The 18,147-nt window shown below is 41.8% G+C and overlaps 1 protein-coding gene across 1 annotated transcript in view; it reads left to right on the top strand.

Annotated features, from left to right (window-relative positions):
- Positions 1-18,147, top strand: part of nalf1a (NALCN channel auxiliary factor 1a) — a 34,708-nt gene continuing 16,561 nt past the window's right edge. Inside the window, exon 1 of the mRNA XM_067583346.1 lies at positions 1-1,199. Within this exon, the coding sequence (XP_067439447.1) occupies positions 513-1,199 (687 nt within the window). The 5' untranslated portion in view covers positions 1-512. The remainder of the gene's footprint in view (positions 1,200-18,147) is intronic.

Here is an 18,147-nt window from a genome sequence, read left to right on the forward strand (position 1 = left end):
TGCAAACACACACCGTCTCTTGGCGAACATGGCGGCAACTTGACAACGGCAGCGAGATGAAGACGGTGAGGGCTTGAAAAAGAAAAGAGGTCTGTTACAGGCTGTAGGCCCATCCGCCGACACAAAGGCACACAGCTTCGCCATGTTGGAAGAGGATAGCGCCCTTGTCCCTGCACGACCGAGGCCGGGGGAAACGTAAACGCGTCGGTGAGTGTTTCTAAAAACGGAGTCGAGGCTACGCAGAGGAGCGGAGCGGCGCGGCGCGGAGCTCGGGGCGGACGGGAGGACAGCGGCTTCACCGGTCAGCCATGGAGGATGCGGCCCGTGGTCGCCAGCGTCTAATTTCCCATCCGGCCCACGCTCATTTTAATGGGAATTACCGCTGATCGCAAAGGCAAGCCGGGACAACCCACCACCCGACACTTGAGGGGAGGAAAACGCGAAGCGGACCCCACGTCAATGACTGTTGCGGCAGAGGAGCCCCCACGGTGGAGTCGGCCGGTTCCCAAAATATGACCAGGGGTGCTGGGACGTGTTGGCAGCAAGAAGATGACGACGGCTTCCAAATCTGGCTAGAGCCCCCCCGCGACAACCAAAAGCCATTCACCGACTCAGAGAGGGCGCAGAGATGGCGACTGTCCTTGGCATCCCTCTTGTTCTTAACCATCCTCCTCTCTGATCACCTGTGGTTCTGCGCCGAGGCCAAACTGGCCCGGACCCGGGACAAGTTCGCATCCTCCTACCCCCTCTCACCCCAGACCCACTCAGCACACAGCAGCCTCAGAGGAAAACCAGATGCTATTTTTATAGGAAACTCTACCAAACATTTGTGGCGGCTTGAAACTTGCCACCAGGATAGTTTATCTAAGAACTGCTTTACTTTCGCAGATGCCGACCATTTGTGCAGGGGCCTTTCCGACAAAGAGGGGACGCGGGCTGTAAATATGAGCGATTTGTACCTTTCCTTTTGTAACTCCCACTCTCTGCTGGATTTGTTTTACGGGTCGACAAGTCCGGACAATTTGAACTGCAGCCTCGACGTGCTCGGCGATGGCGACACGACCAGATGCAGCCTGTGCGTCCAGGCGTACCAGCGCTACGACCAGCACGCCCAGGAGAAATACGAGGACTTTGAGCTCCTGACTCAGAAATATGAGCCTGGGGCATATTCAGTGAGGACGTGCATGGAGCAGTGCAAGGTAGGCTGCAAAGGAGAGGGGGGTTGGGGGTGGGGGGTGGGGGGGATGATGGTGGTGTTGGTGGTGGTGGGGTGGTGGGATAGTGTTTGGGGGTGATGTGGTGGCCATCTGTTGATTTGGGCCCGGATAGATGCCAGTTTTGGTCCTCCTCCTCCTCCTCCTCCTCCTCCTGTCGCCATGGAGACGGATGACAGATTCAAGGAGACTCCCGGCTCCAGGCCTCATGTTCATTCATCTCCTCATTGTGTTTTTAGGCCCCATGCTAATGTGCAGATGGAGGCCCTGCTACTGTTTTTCAGCATCCAGATCCGCTTCTGTGTCCCCCCCTGTACAGTTCACACTCATTCTTTGACATTGAGGACCTGCCTGGCGCTTCTTCAGGTCACAGTCTGCCTGATCAGCCGGTCGATAGGGCTGTTAGGATTGCACTATAGCCTGAGTTTTTACAGCCGAGCGTTTATAACATTTTAATGGGCAGTAAGGAAGCTGTTGGCATATGCAAACAACTCTGGGAGCCTGTGTGTCCTATGTGTGCTGTCGCAGTCCGCCAGGTGTTCATCATGGCCGCGCCACTCCATATCGAGAGCGTTTCAATAAAGTCAAGAGGTGGTTTCCCTGCCTAATGTGGCGGAAGGCTGTTTTCTCTCCGACTTGTATTTGCTCATTACTCGGTCCGCACCTATAGGCCTCGTTTCGGTGTGCTGAAAGCCGCACAGCGAGGCCTGAGCTCGCTGTTTGATTACCATGCACTGTTTACCAGCTTCTAATAGTCGAAGCTGGGTCATAGCGGGCTGTAATGGGTGTCCAGGAAACGCGAAGGCCTCGGTCAGAGTTGTTTGTGTGTGTGTGTGTGTGTGTGTGTGTGTGTGTGTGTGTGTGTGTGTGTGTGTGTGTGTGTGTGGCCGCTGTGAGCACGCTGAGCCACCAAAGCGGCGTTCAGCACCGCGGAGAGCTCCATGGCAGCGCGGAGCTGTCCGCGGTGCTGAATGGCGCTCCCCTGCTCCATTCACAGAAGCCCTGGCCAATCCCAGATGGCCTCCATTCACCCAGCCAGTGGCAGAGAGACAAGCACAGGCGTCAAAAGCGCGAATCTAATCAGGCCATCTGCTTGCTTATACGAATCCAATGCATTTAGATTTAGATAGACCCACATGCTCATGAGCTGGGCCTAGTTTGCAAGGCTAGCTTACATTTAGAGATAGAAAACACACATGAAGACAAATCCCTTTTCTCTCTCTCTTTGTGTGTGTGTGTGTGTGTGTGTGTGTTCATCAAACAATGATTCACATTCTTTTATATCCCCTTCCTTTTTGTCTTTGCTGTTGGATGTCTTAATCCTGGCAAAGACAACACAGACTTTTTAGGCAAGATAATTCCAGCATTCATATGGTTGTAGACCTCACACTCTCACTTATGTAAACACTCACGCATGCTCACACACACTGTGTGTGTACACAAAGGACCAGGAGACTGCTGTATTTTAATTTATCTCATGGGGTTGCTTATTTAAAAAACAGAAAACCACTGTTATAACCATTTACTTTATGGTTCTGGATATTTTACATGAATCCTCTTTGCTGGAAGCTTTATATCCTGATAGCGCTAAACATTCTCTGCATACCAAGGCTTTTATAAGTGTTGTGAGTTGGTAAAGCCTAACCTAAGCTACTTCAGTCTAACTTCAAGGTTAGTCGGTTGTCCACTTTGAAATATGCACACATGCTACACAAGAGAAGAAAAAGTGATGGTATTGGACGCTGGTGAATGCAGCTTTTTTTTTTTTTTTTTAAAGATATAGTTAAATCCAGACTGTAGCTGCCAAGCCCCCGACTTTGCCTTCAGGTATCAGTCACTGAGGGACGCTTCCATTGATGTCAACCGAAGATGCCTCTCTGCTGCATCACATTAGCAACGTCTCGGCAGTAAACTCATACTCATGTTTTATCCGCTGCCAGTCTCAGGTTGAGGCGCGCAGCAGTTTCCGCGTTCTCCAGGCTCACCTCTTGGCATTTGGAGGGAAAACAGTCATTTAAGTAAAGCTGCTAATTTCTTTAACAATGACCCATCTCTCTCACCTTCGTGATTATAGGTTTGCTCAAGTCCTGTGTATGTGGTTGGCAGCGTTACAGAGAGAGCAGAGTGACTCAAACGATAATGTCAAGCTCTTGTTGAGTTAATGGCTACCTGCCTTGGGGAAGCCTAGCAGTGCAGGTTGTGTGCCGGCTCAGACAGATGCATATGTAATCTCTCTAAATATGTCTTGATTATACACTGAGCTGACAAGTGTAAAAAGATTGAACAAATACTGTGTACCCCTGCCTCATTGTCTCATTTAAACATGCAGTCTCAGTGTAGGGTAACAGTCGATGCAGGTGTAGCGCGTGTTTGGTTACTCACAGCAAGAGGAAGATCTCTGACATTTCAAGTGAGGATATTTGACATGGAGAGTAGCGTTTGTTGTGCAAGAGTGGCTTCTGTGGTCCGCAGGTGGTGCTTTGATTCCTCTAGCCTGAGGTGAAACATCACACAGTGGACACGGCCAGTGTGCTGTTCCTCACAATGGGATCCTCCATCACCTGACTCTCTGAAAACCCTCCATTCATCTTAACAGCGGGGCCGCGGCTCCAAACATTTAAACCTGGGCCGAGCGGCGGTGTTTTCCAAGTTTGTTTTTGTTTTTTTTATCCTAAGTGTGAACCAAAATGTCAGACTCGCTAGTAGTTTCACAGCAAACTCACAGCACTATATTCACCTTATGTAATGTTGGGTTTCCTACCTGTGATGCCAGAAGTCTGCAGTGTAATAACTTACATATTAGGGTCTATTCATAAGCATTTCTGAGCATATTTGTGAAAAACACCAGTAGTCTGTAGCACCAGGACAACCTTAAAAGTCCACTTTAAAGGCTAAACATGCTGTTTTGTTGTTATTAGAGCTACAGCAAATGATTATGTTCATTATTGATTAATCTGCAGTATATTTACCTGCGTAATCATTGAATTGTCTATAAGATGTCAGAAAATATTGTAAATTCTAGTCACAGTTTCCCAGAGACCAGCGTGATGTTTATTTTTTGTTTATTTTTGTCAGTCCAAAAGCCAAAGATGTTCAGTTAACTATCATAAAAGATGAAGCAAAACAGCAAATATTCACATTTAAGATGCTGGAACCATTGAAATTCTTCACAGTTAGACAATCAGAGGATACTAAAATGTCCCATTGAAAACAAACCCACTAATGATAACAGTTAAAATAATTAGGGCCGCAACTAAAGATTATTGTCATTATCAATTCATCTGCCAATTAAAATCTAAAAGATGTCGTGAAATAGTGGAAAATGCTCATCACAATTCAATAAAGCAAAATTATCAATTAGTCCAAATTACAATAATGTCAGTCAGAGAAAAGCAGCAAATCTTCACATTTGAGAAGCTGGAACGAGTGAATTTTTGACATTTTGAAAACATTACTATAAAGATGAAAAGTTGTTATTGATTAATTTCCTGCCAATAAACTAATAGATTAACCGACTAATCATTTCATCATGCTGCCATGTTGCTTTTTGTAGCAACCAAGGATGGACTACCAATTTGGCAACATGGGCAACTACCTTTGGGGCCCCAGACTGAAATGTCATGTGGCAATTAGTTTGTGGTAATTTGATTATTTACTTATTTGTTTGTTACTACTGTATGTACGACTAAATTACAACAGGAGCTGAAATGATAGGCAACACATGCATTATGACCTAACTTTGAAACCCCATGTTATTTAAAAGCCTGTACTTTTTCAGTTTACATGGTGCACATACCCAAATTACTTAATCAAGCTAGCACAAAATAATTATGCATTTATAACTGATACATACAACATGAGCAGAGAGTGTGACAGCCTGAGGGCCCACAGCTAATTTTTGCCCCGGGGGCCTGTTAGACTAGAGGGTTAATCCTGCCCTGGAGAAAACATTTACAGAAACGTAGGAGTTCAGAGAAGTATCAGAGTTTCCCACCAGGAATGGTGAGTTCAAGGGGACTTTTGGATCTTTCCCACTCAGAAGTAGAAAATGTCCCCACTTGACACGACCACAGCATGAGAGAAAAATATCTCTATTTTTACACAAAAACACTCTGAAAAGTAATGAATTGGCTTCACAGGCGTCTCATCCTCCCTGGTAATTTCACTCATTTGTGAATTTGAAAGATGGAACTTGCAGCACCTGGCTAAGTAATTATGGAGTTTCTGGAACTGGACAGTTCTATCTACGTCTACTGCTACTACCTTGATTATTACTTCTACCTCTTCTAATACTGTAAACTCCTTGTGCTACTATTACCAATCATGTTGCTTCTTGTACTACTACTACTCTACATCACTGCTATGATGTAAAATAATCTCAAAACACAATCACTGAGAGCTCTGTGCACACATGCGTCTCCTCCCCGCACTCCCCCACCGTTCAGGTCCAATTGAATGTCTAATCTTAGCCGGTGTTGTGTGCAAGTGGAAAGGAGGACAGCGTCCACAGCGTCCTCTCTCTTTAGATCCTTGTCAACCGCACACATCTGCATTGATCTGAGCTCTTCTGAGCCTGAGGGACGGGTGGCAGCGATACCAAGAGGTTGATCCCTATTGATTTGCACCCAGCCCTCCACGTTCACTTGTCCTTCATTTGATAGTGGGCAGCTCCTTCAACCAAAATAGGGCAGCGCCTGAGCTCAGTGAAGACATCATGTTATTTGAACCTGTCTGATTGCGCCATAAGACCTTGGAGTAAGTGTGTGTGTGTTTTAGAAGAGGGGGATGCACGGTTTAGGGAGACCAATGTTAAAGTTCCTACATTCATCTGTTATCTCTTTCCATACAGTTATGTAGTTCTGCTGTAAATGATGTGTAACGACAAGGATATCAGTTCTCAGATGGGGGGCTCTGAAACAAAATCTAAACACAGATGGAGTCTTGTGAAGTAATGCGTTTGCTCTCAGGGTTTGGAAAAGGCTTCAGCTCTACGTTTGGAAAAACAAATCTGTCATTTTAACAAAATCTCACTTTAAATAACTGAAAAAAAATCTCTGCACAACTGAGTTTTTTGTCACGTGCATCTGAGGTGATACAAGAACAGGAATAAAAGTAAAAAAAACAACCATAATCAGGTATATCAGATAAATATATACATCATAAACAAATATACCAGCTTTAAATGAGACAGAGTGCAAGAGTTTTATGACTAAATCTCACCAAAAAAGTTAATAATGTGTAACAAGGTCAGTCACTTTCAAAACCAGTATGTAAACCAGTATGATTATTTTCATTGTCTATTACTCTTTCAGATATCTGTATGAGTCATTTTGCCTACAAAAAGTCAGACAATAATGAAGAATGTCCACCACAGTTTCCCGGAGTCCAAGGGGACATCATCAAATAACCTCTTTTGTCCGACCAAGAGTTCAAAACCAAAAGACCTTCAGTTTACAATCATATAAAATAGAGAAAAGCAGCAAATCCTCAAATTTTGAGAAGCTGGAATCAGCTAATGATTAGCATTTTTGCTTGTTAAATGATGGTTAATCGATTATCACATTGTCAACAATTAATTTTCTGTTAATTGACTAATCACCTAATGGTTTTAGCCCTCAGTTAACTGAAGAGCTTGTTAGCAGTCATACCTGCCTCCTATTGGCTGTTATCACAACAAAGTTATCAACTCTTACAATTTCATTAACTGTTGAAAGTGGAGAAAGCCCATATTGAGAGGCCTAATATATTAAAATACTATTTCACATTTTTTAATATATATGTATCTGTCTCCCATAGGGTTTATACCTTGGTAGCTATTCCTTAAAGCTGCTATATTCAATATTTTTATGATCAAATGACTACTTGTATGTGAAATGCGTTGCTTGTAGTGACGAACCGTAGAGTTATCTCATCTCATATCAGTTCCCCTCAGTTCTATCAAGCGTTTTAGTGTCTTTCAGCTCATTTTGATTGGTTGTTTCCAGTAGCAACAGACAGCTGTTTTCAGTGAAAAATCTCTAAAAACCCTTCTGCTCAGCTCCACACAGCAGACAGACACAGTTAACAACTAGCCTGTGAACACAGTGGAGCATTGAGAAGATAATGTTAACAGGGTTGAGTTATTAACTATTTTTGCATCAATGTGATGATTTGCTTTTTTATTCATGAGGTATTTGATTCACAGGATTAGCCAAAAACACCACATGCCTGTCTGGTCATTTTATCCATAAGCAGTTTCTCGATAGATTTTTCAGGTATATCCCAATATATACATGTCAATATTGTGAGATAATTACATATACAGTGATGGAGGATTTTCCCCATATCGCCCATTCCTATGCATTCTTCTAATCTGACCATTTTCATTGAAACAACAGTAAGGTATTCCAGTTTTTATCCTTCAAATTTGAGCAATGACAGGCCATCACATTGTCCAATTGAAATGAACACCATTAATGAGAGTGGTAATAATATAGCCATGCATACTGATCATATCGGTATGAATCTGATAAAACAAAAAGATTATTAAGTCAATTAAGGTTTTCACAGACAGTCTATATCTCACTGACCAGCTCTACACTAAATATGCAATCAATCAAACAGCAACATATCTATCACATCAGTTATCCTTTCATCAGTGAAGGGATAATATTCTAATACTGGCATGCAGATACATCATCATGTATCAGTGGGGTAGTTTTTATTTGGTTTTCCAGATGTCTTCTTTATATTTCTGTGTTTTGTCTGTGTACATCAAACCAGCAGTGATTATGATGGCTGACTGGGTGGAAGTGGCTCACATACGGGTACCTCTGTAGCTTTGATTTGCTCTCTCGCTCATCCCACAGTGCCTCCTACTTGACAACAAGACATAGATACACAGACTCTGTCATCCCCAAATCTGTCAGTTATGTTACAGTCTCAATGTGGTTTATCTCATCTGCACGAATGTCCTGTGATCCCTCATACTTTTTAAATTCGCTGCCTTTGTCAGCCTCATTGTTCATATCAGCCGACACTGTGTGTGTGTGTGTGTGTGTGTGTGTCTCACAGAGCCTCGTGTGCATTAATGACGACAGATTGTTGCAGTGCATTGCATTGTTCACCCGTCTAGGTTGCACGGGAGCTGCACACGGATGCGTTCACGTGTGATTTCCGCCATTGTGTCTTCCTGCGGCGGTTGTGAACGCTGACCTTGGGGAGGGTTTTGTCCCTTTCGAGATGCCCGGCCCACTCCACGACAGTCCTTTTATGAATGGGTAGATCCCTGAGCAGCATGCTAATGAGGCAGGAAGAGGAGAGAGGAGGTTAGCTGCTGCAGTGCACGGCAGCGCTTCCATATTGTTCGAACGGTGAACCGCTGTACGGAGAGCAGATCAGATCACATGAGATAACGGCGAGGCTGGTGGAGGGAGGGGAAAAAAGGGGTTTAAGTGGGTTACCCAATTAATAGGCCTCATTTAACCTCTGTGGCATTTCCATTATAGGTGACACGTGGAGTAATTTATCTGACATACAGTAATGTTGTCAATCAGAGGTGAAGATTGTAATTATAGCCACGTCGTCTCTGCTTATAGGAAAGATTCCATTTAGGAAACTAGATTTTCTTTTGTGGTTTGGTCACACCGTTACTGTCAAATTCAACACAACACCAGTCATGCGGAAATTTAAAAAAAAAAGTAAGTTATCCCAAAGAAGACACAAACACACAAAAAAAAATCCTCCCTGGAGATGAATTGTATTTAGTTTCCAAGCTATTCTCAATAATGAAACAACCAAAATGTAATTATAGTAAAACCATTCATTACTTTGCCTTCATAATTGTGAGAAAATGAAGATGTTGCAAGCAGGATGTTTTTTTTTTTTTTTTCCTGTGAAACACCTAAGGGTCAGACTAATACCTCCATTTACTTATGGGCATGGCATCAATTAGTCTAACAGTCCTATTGTCTGCATAGGTATTCAAATGGATTATTTTTACAGGGACAGATATAAGCCTGAATCCATATCCCAACTGCTGTGTGCCATATTGTATTATAGTATTTAACTAATGTAGAAAATGCCTTTTTTGAGCAGGGTGGATATTTTGTTCAGTATTGTCCATAGCTGGTAGTGTCAGATATGAGAACTGATGACTATATAGCCCAAATATCTTTTGAGCTGCCTTCAGATGAGCACATCTAAATTCCCCACCACTTGGCACTAATGGGATTATCTGTGTTTGCCTTATTCCCCAGTAAGGTACCTCTCTTCATATGCCCTTTTAAAAAGCTTTTCAAACCAGGTCTGCATGTATACAGTGGACTAGGGAAAAGGTTATGTTTGAATCTCTGTTAAGCTCCGTGTGGCCCATTAGGATGATTGAGGATGATGTTTGTCCTGTTAAATGAATTGTCAGTCACTGGACATGAGTTTTGTTTATGTGAGCACAGTGCGACGATTTGCCTAACAGCACTATTTGCTCAAAAAAAAAAAGTAGCTACTCTACACTTACAGTTTCTTCCATTAAATTGCTCAGTACATGATGTATGCTGCTGTCTTATGCAATAAGTTGATGTAAGAGTATGACAGAGTCTACTGCACTGCGAACCCAAGATTGATAGGATTGTATAATGTATATGGACACACACCACCCCAGGATACTGTAAAACCAAATTAAACTGAGAAAACGTGGACTATCAGGAGCAATATAGTACATTAAGATTGAGGAAATTAACAGCGTTTCGGTCAGAATATCCAGTTAAACGTCATCTTTTATCCTTCTCTGCTCTTAAATGTCTTGTGCTTGATACGAGGTGACGGAGAGGAACAAGTAGAGGCAGAAAAGTAAGAACAGAAAGTAGGAGAGAAAAGTCAACTATAGTTAACTTCATGCGGTCAAGAGCCGGTCACACACATCTAAATTCATCCGTGTGAGGCTTGATGAGGACAGGGCAGGTTGTTGAACTACTGTAGCGGGTGAGGTAATGGCTAACAGTCACAATTGCTTTCTGAGCTTTGTCGTTCTATAATAACATCGCCTGATTTCCTCCTTTGCGTAATTTATATGTACGACGGCCACTAGAGGACGTCTGTCACTTGAATGTAAATATATGTTGTTTTGGGGCACTTGCTAAGATGACTGATCTTGTTGTTTTTCTTGATATTTTCCCCTAACCTTAACCATACCATACTTGCTACGCAGAGATATTGCAGAGAGCAAGACGCTAAGAGAAAAGAAACCATTGGCATTGAACGTATTCTGAGCTTTGACAGAGTCGTCCAGTATTGATGTTTTTGGCGATAGGGTTCTGTGGTTGGCAGTGATCTGTCCAGCATAGCTGCTCCGTCTAGTGTGAATAGAGAAGAGAAAGAGGATGTCAAACAATTATGAGAGCCACCTGGTACACCCACACTCCTGATGTTGCTCCTCTGTGACCTCCCCTCCAAATCCTCACATCCGATCTGCCAAGTGGCCACCTGAGTTGAGAGCTTTTGCGCTTTGAGGAGCTGCGCCGCTGTCACACTGAGAGCCCCATTCCCATGCCTTTAAATGTGGTTAGCTTGGTTAAAACAGTAGATGTTAAATGGAAACACTCATTCCTGGACAATACTATATCTCATTTCAAATAGATGCTCTTTCATGCTCAACAACAGATCATTGCAGGGGCTTGTGATTGGCTCCTGGCGTGGGCACAATCGGAGGCCTCTCGGCTGTTTAACTTCCATTATGTTGTTGTTTATCAACCACACAGCTTTAGTGATTCTGAAGTATATTATGAACACCTAGGTACCAGAGTTGTACTGCAAACACATTTTATTCCAAAGTTACAGCCGATACATTGCTTTAATTTCTGTTCTATTGTTTGACTCCTACTGTACTGACCTTCACTAATTCATAACAACTTTTTCACTTTAGATTAAGTTCTGCTGTCTGGTTTGTCAAACAGTAGCGACAGTTTCATTTGCTAGAGCCACACGTTTGGTGCATGACTTTAGGGACGGCAATGTTGGTCAGTCGTTTGGTTCACCACTTTGGTCCAAACTAAAATATCTCAACAACTATCAGATTGATTGTCATGAGATGTTATACAGACATTCATGGTCCCCAGAGGATAAACTGTAGTGACTTTGGTGATCTCCTTACTTTTCGTCTAGCACCACCTGCCGCTCATACTTTTTATTTATCCAATGAAATATTTCTAAATCTTATTGACGCCAGATTTTGTACAGACATTCATGGTTCCAAGAAGATGTATCCCACTGATGTTTGTGATCTCTTGACTTTTCCTCTGGCACCACCACGAACTTGACATTTGTGGTTCCAGGGGTCAACATTAATGTTTTCACTTGCCCAGTAAAACAATTTTAGAGGGGCAAAGTCAATTTTTACTTGCACCTATACAAATTGTTTTATTTATTAGCAGTCATAGATGAGAGAGTCATAGATGCAAAGCAACAAACACTCTTGCAAATTGAAAATGGTATGACCTCTATATGTCACTGAGCACTAAATTCTTTTGATCAGCCTAGTTTCTTTTAGATAATGGAATAGACTCAGCAAAATACATTTTTTGGACTAATTTCTTCTGCTCTAAGCTTCCTGATTTCCCTCTTTAATGTTTCTTGTTCTCAAGAGTATTTATGGCAGTGAAAAATTACATGCTCCACTGATTCCTCTATTTCACAGAGCTCACATAATCCTGAGAGATGTTTATTGTTTCATGCATCACACTACTAGCCTACTGAATTCTTGATCGGCCAACGGCGTGTGCCAATATTCTCCAATGTGTGCAAGGGAAGGGGGCTATGCTGTGTGCCAGAGAATGAGAACATAATTTATAATAAGACAATGATCGAAAAAAGTGATTGAAACATTTTTTATTTCATTGTTTTATACTTTTTTTTTTTTTTTACCTCTTGCCCGATTGAGCAAATGAGTTGCTAGATTTAGTAGCCCAACATGGCATTTGACTTGCCCCAGGCAATCGGGCAAGCCTTATTGTTGAACCATGTGTTCATGTTTCCGTCAGAAGGAAGTTTCTTCTAGCACCACCATCAGGTCAAAATTTCTGTTTGTCCAGTACTTTGGTTTATGACTACATACCTACAAAACGAATGCCATTCCCATAATCCTTAGCTGTAGGTTGCAAATGTTAGCACACTAACACACTAAACTAACCTTATCTGAAAACATCAGCATGTTAGCACGGTCATTGTGTGCACGTTAGCATGCTGATGTTAGACTTTACAGTACATTGGCTGTAAACTCTTAATCTGTTTTTTTTCTTGATAACTAACACAGACATCGGAGTACTCTCAAATTTCTATCAAAACCTACCATGTTGTGGAATTTCATTATATACAGTAATTCAAGATAAAGGGCCAGTTTGTTCACATTTTCACCAGCGGTGTTGTTAAAATGCATGCTTATACACTGACATTGAATGGAAACCTCACTTAAAATCACCTAAGACCCCAAAGTTCAACATTGGCAATTGGATCACAAGTGGACAGCGCTACATACAAGAGTAAACGACCACCAAGATGCACTGTGATCCAATTACTCAAACCTGGGATGGGTCTGGGATGCATTTGACCATGTATCTTTTGCAGTGTGAATGCTAATGTGTCCTGATGTGTCCCCGTCAAGGACGTAACAGGAAAATATGTCATCAATGCAGGACGTGGTGGTTGTTTTGGTGATAGCGCACCAACACCAAGTGACTTTGTCCTGCCAGTCTCAGTTAGAATAGCCCGTACATGTATATTAGTTCTTGAAACATTTTTGTTTTCTTAGTTGGCACGTGTGAAACAAAACTGGCGACATATTGATGTGATAACTGTGCACGGGACCCTTTGACCTTCTAGCGGAAGTGATGTAGGCGGTAACGAAATCTGAACACAAATGGTCAGCTGGACACCTTGGAGACACATGATAGACACAGGTGTGAATGACGATGTGTCTCGGCTGTCCACTTGTGTTCGGATCACCCACATGCATATTAAAACCAAGTGTAAACAGCCCCTAGAAGATATCAATGCAGATGTCCAGATTTTTTTTTACATTTAATAACATGTCAAATCCAAATTTCATTTTCTTTGGAGATGTACTTCCTGTAATTTCTAATGTTACCTTGCTCCTGTTTCCTGAAAAGGTCTTTATAAATGATGATGACGTCCTTACTGCTTCTTAGGCACTGCCTGAGGTGAATGTTCACACTGACGGTGTTACATAAGGATCACAGTCTTGACCACAGTTATCTGCCCTCAATCACTCACAGTGACCTTTCACATTTTCACTCCCTTTCAGGCTAATAAATCTATATGCTGATTGCTCTCCCTCTCCTCGGGCTGATCATTTCCTCTCACTTCCTCACTCTCATTACTGCCAACACTTGGATGATAATGATTGTCATTTACAGTATTTACCTTGAAAAGTGGTCATAAGTGACGTCATTCACCTCGCATTTTATTTAGTCCAGACACTGCACTGAATGAAAACGACAAATTGAATTGACAGTCCAGGAATTCCATCAACATTAATATTTTCATTTTGTAACCCTCATATTACAGTTGATACATACTTGTTCCCAAATGTATGATTACTAAGAATGTGCATCTTCATGTTTAGTGTGTGTGGCATAGAGATGGAAGAAACAATATTCTCTTATGACTCCAGATTTTCTGTGATGATTTTATGTCAGCATTTAGTTCACAAGAGATAAATAGTCAGCATATTGCTGTTATTGTTGTTTTAATGACTGAAACAACACATTTACTTCCTTTCTTTATGTGCGTGCAGGTGAAATGAACATCAAGGATAATTACACTATTGGGTGCTATTTTGGTTTTCACGGTTTTAAGGACAATTCGAAGCTTTATGACTTGAACTGATCTGTAATCACAAAAAAGTCAGATACAGTATTTAAGATTCACATTTAATCTTCAACACAAAAACTCTGTGCCAATGTCTGCTCCATATGTCTTCAAAAGTGATTTTCCTATTAAAGAATTATTAAAGTTATTCTGTTGTAGATTAAAGTTGATCTCCATCAAGTCTGTTGTTATTAAATTCCAGCAAGTTAAATTAAAGCTGCATTATGCTACCGGTATCATCTGTGAGTATGAATGTTTCAACGTTGAAACGTGACTGTTGTTAAGCCTGTTTGATCTACATTTGAATTTTCAGTGTCTCCAAATTAAAGGCAAGTGCTTCTCTTAAAGCGAGACATTGTAACTTTTGCTGAGCAGCAGTCTCTGTGGCAACAAGCTGCAATTAGAGACCAGACCAAGTAAGGCCCCGATTAGATGGAGCGCTTTTTAGCAGCCTGGGGTGGCTTTTTTGTAATTGCTTTCAATGAGAGTGAAGCTTTTTGCTCACTGCTTTTGCGTTGCTGAGCACCTCGTGATTTTCCGCTCTACGTGCCCATTATTTTTGCAGGAGTGCTCTGAACGCCTCGAGTTGAAAAAACTTCAACTCAGAGCGGAAAAGCACCAGACGTCATTTGCATTTTTTTCCTCATTGTCCAATCAGATGAATTGAGAGATGGGCCTTCTGTGGTGGTGACGACAACAAGTGGAGATAACAGTCATGGAGGACAAACTAGTGGTGGCTGTATGACTTTACCAACTGTAGTTACCTTGATCTGAACAGAAAACAGCAGGCCTAGAGTGAGTTTACCTCACAGCAAAATAATGGTTAGACTAAAGACAGGTGATTTGGTGGTTGCCTAGCAGCAATTTAAAAAAAAAGACGCAAGAAGCTGCTCTTTTTTTTAATTGTAGGCTTCAACAAAAAAGGCAGTGCAGTACGGTTGCAAAACGCACTCTGTCTTGACGGGGCCTTAGACTGTAACAGGAAAGTCTCTGAGTGTGCTGAGAAGAGGGTTGTGTTATTTAATGCTACATGCTAATTATAAGCAGTGAGCAGAGTATGTAGCTGCAGGGATAAAAAGAATAATAAGAAGATAATAAATAAGAATGATAAGTATAATACGAATAATATGAATGATAAAGATGTAATTTGTCCCTCCCTAAGAGGTGCAACAAAGCTAAGTCAGAGAGATGTCAGTCAATCAGTCTGTACAAACCCACGCAGACTGCCACAGAGGTCTTATTAAGGTTAATCAGCAGTGTCACACTTTGATTGACGTTCCATGTCACATGTATAATTTCCATACTACAAAGATTAGCTTGTACTGTCTTCAGTCAGTATGTGGTATGCAACTGGGGCACGGCAATTGTCTCACACAGATTTGCTTAATATGGGAACAAACTCAGTACGAACACGAAAGAGAGTTTCAAATCTGTCAGCAACTGTCGAGGTAACAGCAGTCTATGTCGCATGCAATCAAGTGCATGTACTCAAGCACTGTACTTACGTGGGGCTACAAAATACTACAGTAGTAAAATGCTGCTTTCACATTAATGCATCCATAATAATAATAATAATAACATACTCACATGGACCACTTTTCTGCATCATGAGTACTAGTTCTTTAAGTACATTTTTCTGTAATGCTTACTTACTTGTACTCAACCTAAATGACATTTTCATGCTATTTCATGTAATATAGTGTTTTCATATTGCTGTATTACCACTTTTACTTAACGGCGAGGATCTTAGATCAACAGACCCCCTGTGACGGAGCAGCCACATGTGTAATGTCATTAACTGATGCATCGTTAGTTATGAGGCAATTTTTGTCTTTAGCTTGCTAACTATCTCTCCATGAAGCTCGCTGGTGAGATGAAGAGACAGAGCTTCTCCCCACACTTGTTTAAGTTATAATCAAAGGAAAGACTGAAACATGATTGGCTGCAGCCCTACTATGTGTACTGATTTGTATCTGTGACTAAAGGTAGATACTAAGTCACCCTGCTTAGAGGAGGGTATACACTGTAAACCTAAATATATGGCGCCACTGTACCTCTGGGCTGGTGTGATTCAGGTTGTTTATGTCAGTGTAAACATGGTGAACCCAAACAAGCTTACAGAGGATGAATGGGTGCTGATATCTACCTATTGTCCACATAGAAAAATATGTAACTTGAGCCGTCCATCTGAGCTCGGTCCAGTTTGTTGTGGTTCTTGTGTGTCAAAACCCCCACTCAGCATTTATCCGCCTGTGTTTATTGTGGAGTGACAAGGTGTGTGGGGTTGGGGGGTTGGGGGGGTTAGAGGGGGTTCAGTCAATATGTCCTGGGCTTAGGTCGAGCCTCCCACAGTCAGCAGGCTCTGCATCGATAGAGAAAGCAGAGCCACACTGACCTATTCAGCAGCCTCCCAGAGCTCTGATCCAGCTGAAAATGAATTCTTTAAACCTTTGGAGAAGAGAGCTGCAGAGCTGGCGCTGAGCCAACAGGGATCCTGCGACCAGAGCACGTCTTAATCTACCCAACACGAAATCAAACCTGGGAAATAACCTGCTATCTACTAGATACCGGCCTGGGTTTGTTTCCCACACTGGTCTGTATTTTTACATCAACAGCGCGACAGTGGAAAGCAGATTCTTAGATTTACCTGCTTTGTGAATCTAACTGCTTCATTGTTGGGCTGCCGCGCCTGCGTGTTAAACCTCGCTGAAAACAAATCCTGCCATACACATTCATGATCATGTTTTCTCAGAACTGATCTACAAAACATGGTTCAGGGAAATGGATGCAATCTCCGCGCTCACATCCAGCATGGACATGAAGGATTGGGTCCACCTTTCAGGAGCTCACACAGTAGAGCAGGATCATAAAATCTCTCGGATCATGTCAGTCAGATCTCATACTCTGTCCCATAATGCCGTGTGCTCTATACGGCAGTTCCAGTTAACAGGTTCAGGGTTTCTGGAAGCCTCTGGAAGCCTGTCAATAAGATTGATGGATCACTAATGGAGGACTCTGTTTACTGTTTTCACCTTTAAACATCGTTCTTTCAGACGTGTTGGCTTCTGAGAAATTGACATGCAAGTTAGCAGTTTTCTGTGTTTTTGTGATTCTGTCTGCACAAACTCATAGTGATATCTATAACCCACTACTACTGTATGAACCCACTTTTAAAAAATAAAATGCAAGCCAACATTTGTGCAGAAAGGTTTTTTTAAGTGTAATTTTTACATATGTAAATATATATAATTTATATATATATATATTCTACTGCTACAACTGAGGTTATGCATTTGGTGATGCTTTTTAGTGAGCAAATAAAAACTAGATTTCAGTGAAATTTAGTGGAAATTTTGACTTTGGGGCAAAGAAGTAGTTATTAGTTTTTGGTGCACATCTATGAATCTTTGAATTTTGCAAAACAGGGTATTTTTTTGTAGTATTTTCACTATTTTTTTAATAAAAATCATCTGACTTATTTATCCCATTTTTCTCACTGTGTGTATTTTGATGTAGATCTGTATGCAGATGCAGATTTATGGAGAGAAAAACATAATTTACACAAATTGACAAATTTACAAATGTGTGTGACGATTTGTGAGTCAAGTACACAATTTCACATGTAAATGCAACCTCACTTTAATAAATATCAGTATTCTACATGTTTATTTTCAACATCAAGTTCATTTGTCTCAAAGAGCTTTAAAATCTAGAAAAATGACCCTTCTGTGTTGATGCTTTCCTAACTCTTTATGCGCCTGCATCTCGCTCAAATGCCACCTGATCTATGGGGCTGTCTGTGACTATCTGATCCTTTTTCAGCGTGTGGAGTGTCAGCCAGCCTGCCTGTGTCGGAGGCATCATTCATCTTAGCGAGAACTATATCTTGGACCGAGTTTCTCTTCCAGTTTCGAGCCCTCAGGCCACATCTCCAGCATGTTATTCAGAAACGTACGGAGCCAAAAGTTTGCTTTTTGATTGGTTAAACAATGAGTTGAGCCGACTTCTCTTAGACTTTTTTAAGCTCACTCAAATTTATCGTCCTCCGCCGCTGCCTTTCTTTGTTTTTTCATGA

The sequence above is a fragment of the Thunnus thynnus genome, chromosome 24, assembly GCF_963924715.1.
Source record: "Thunnus thynnus chromosome 24, fThuThy2.1, whole genome shotgun sequence".
Lineage (NCBI taxonomy): Eukaryota > Metazoa > Chordata > Actinopteri > Scombriformes > Scombridae > Thunnus > Thunnus thynnus.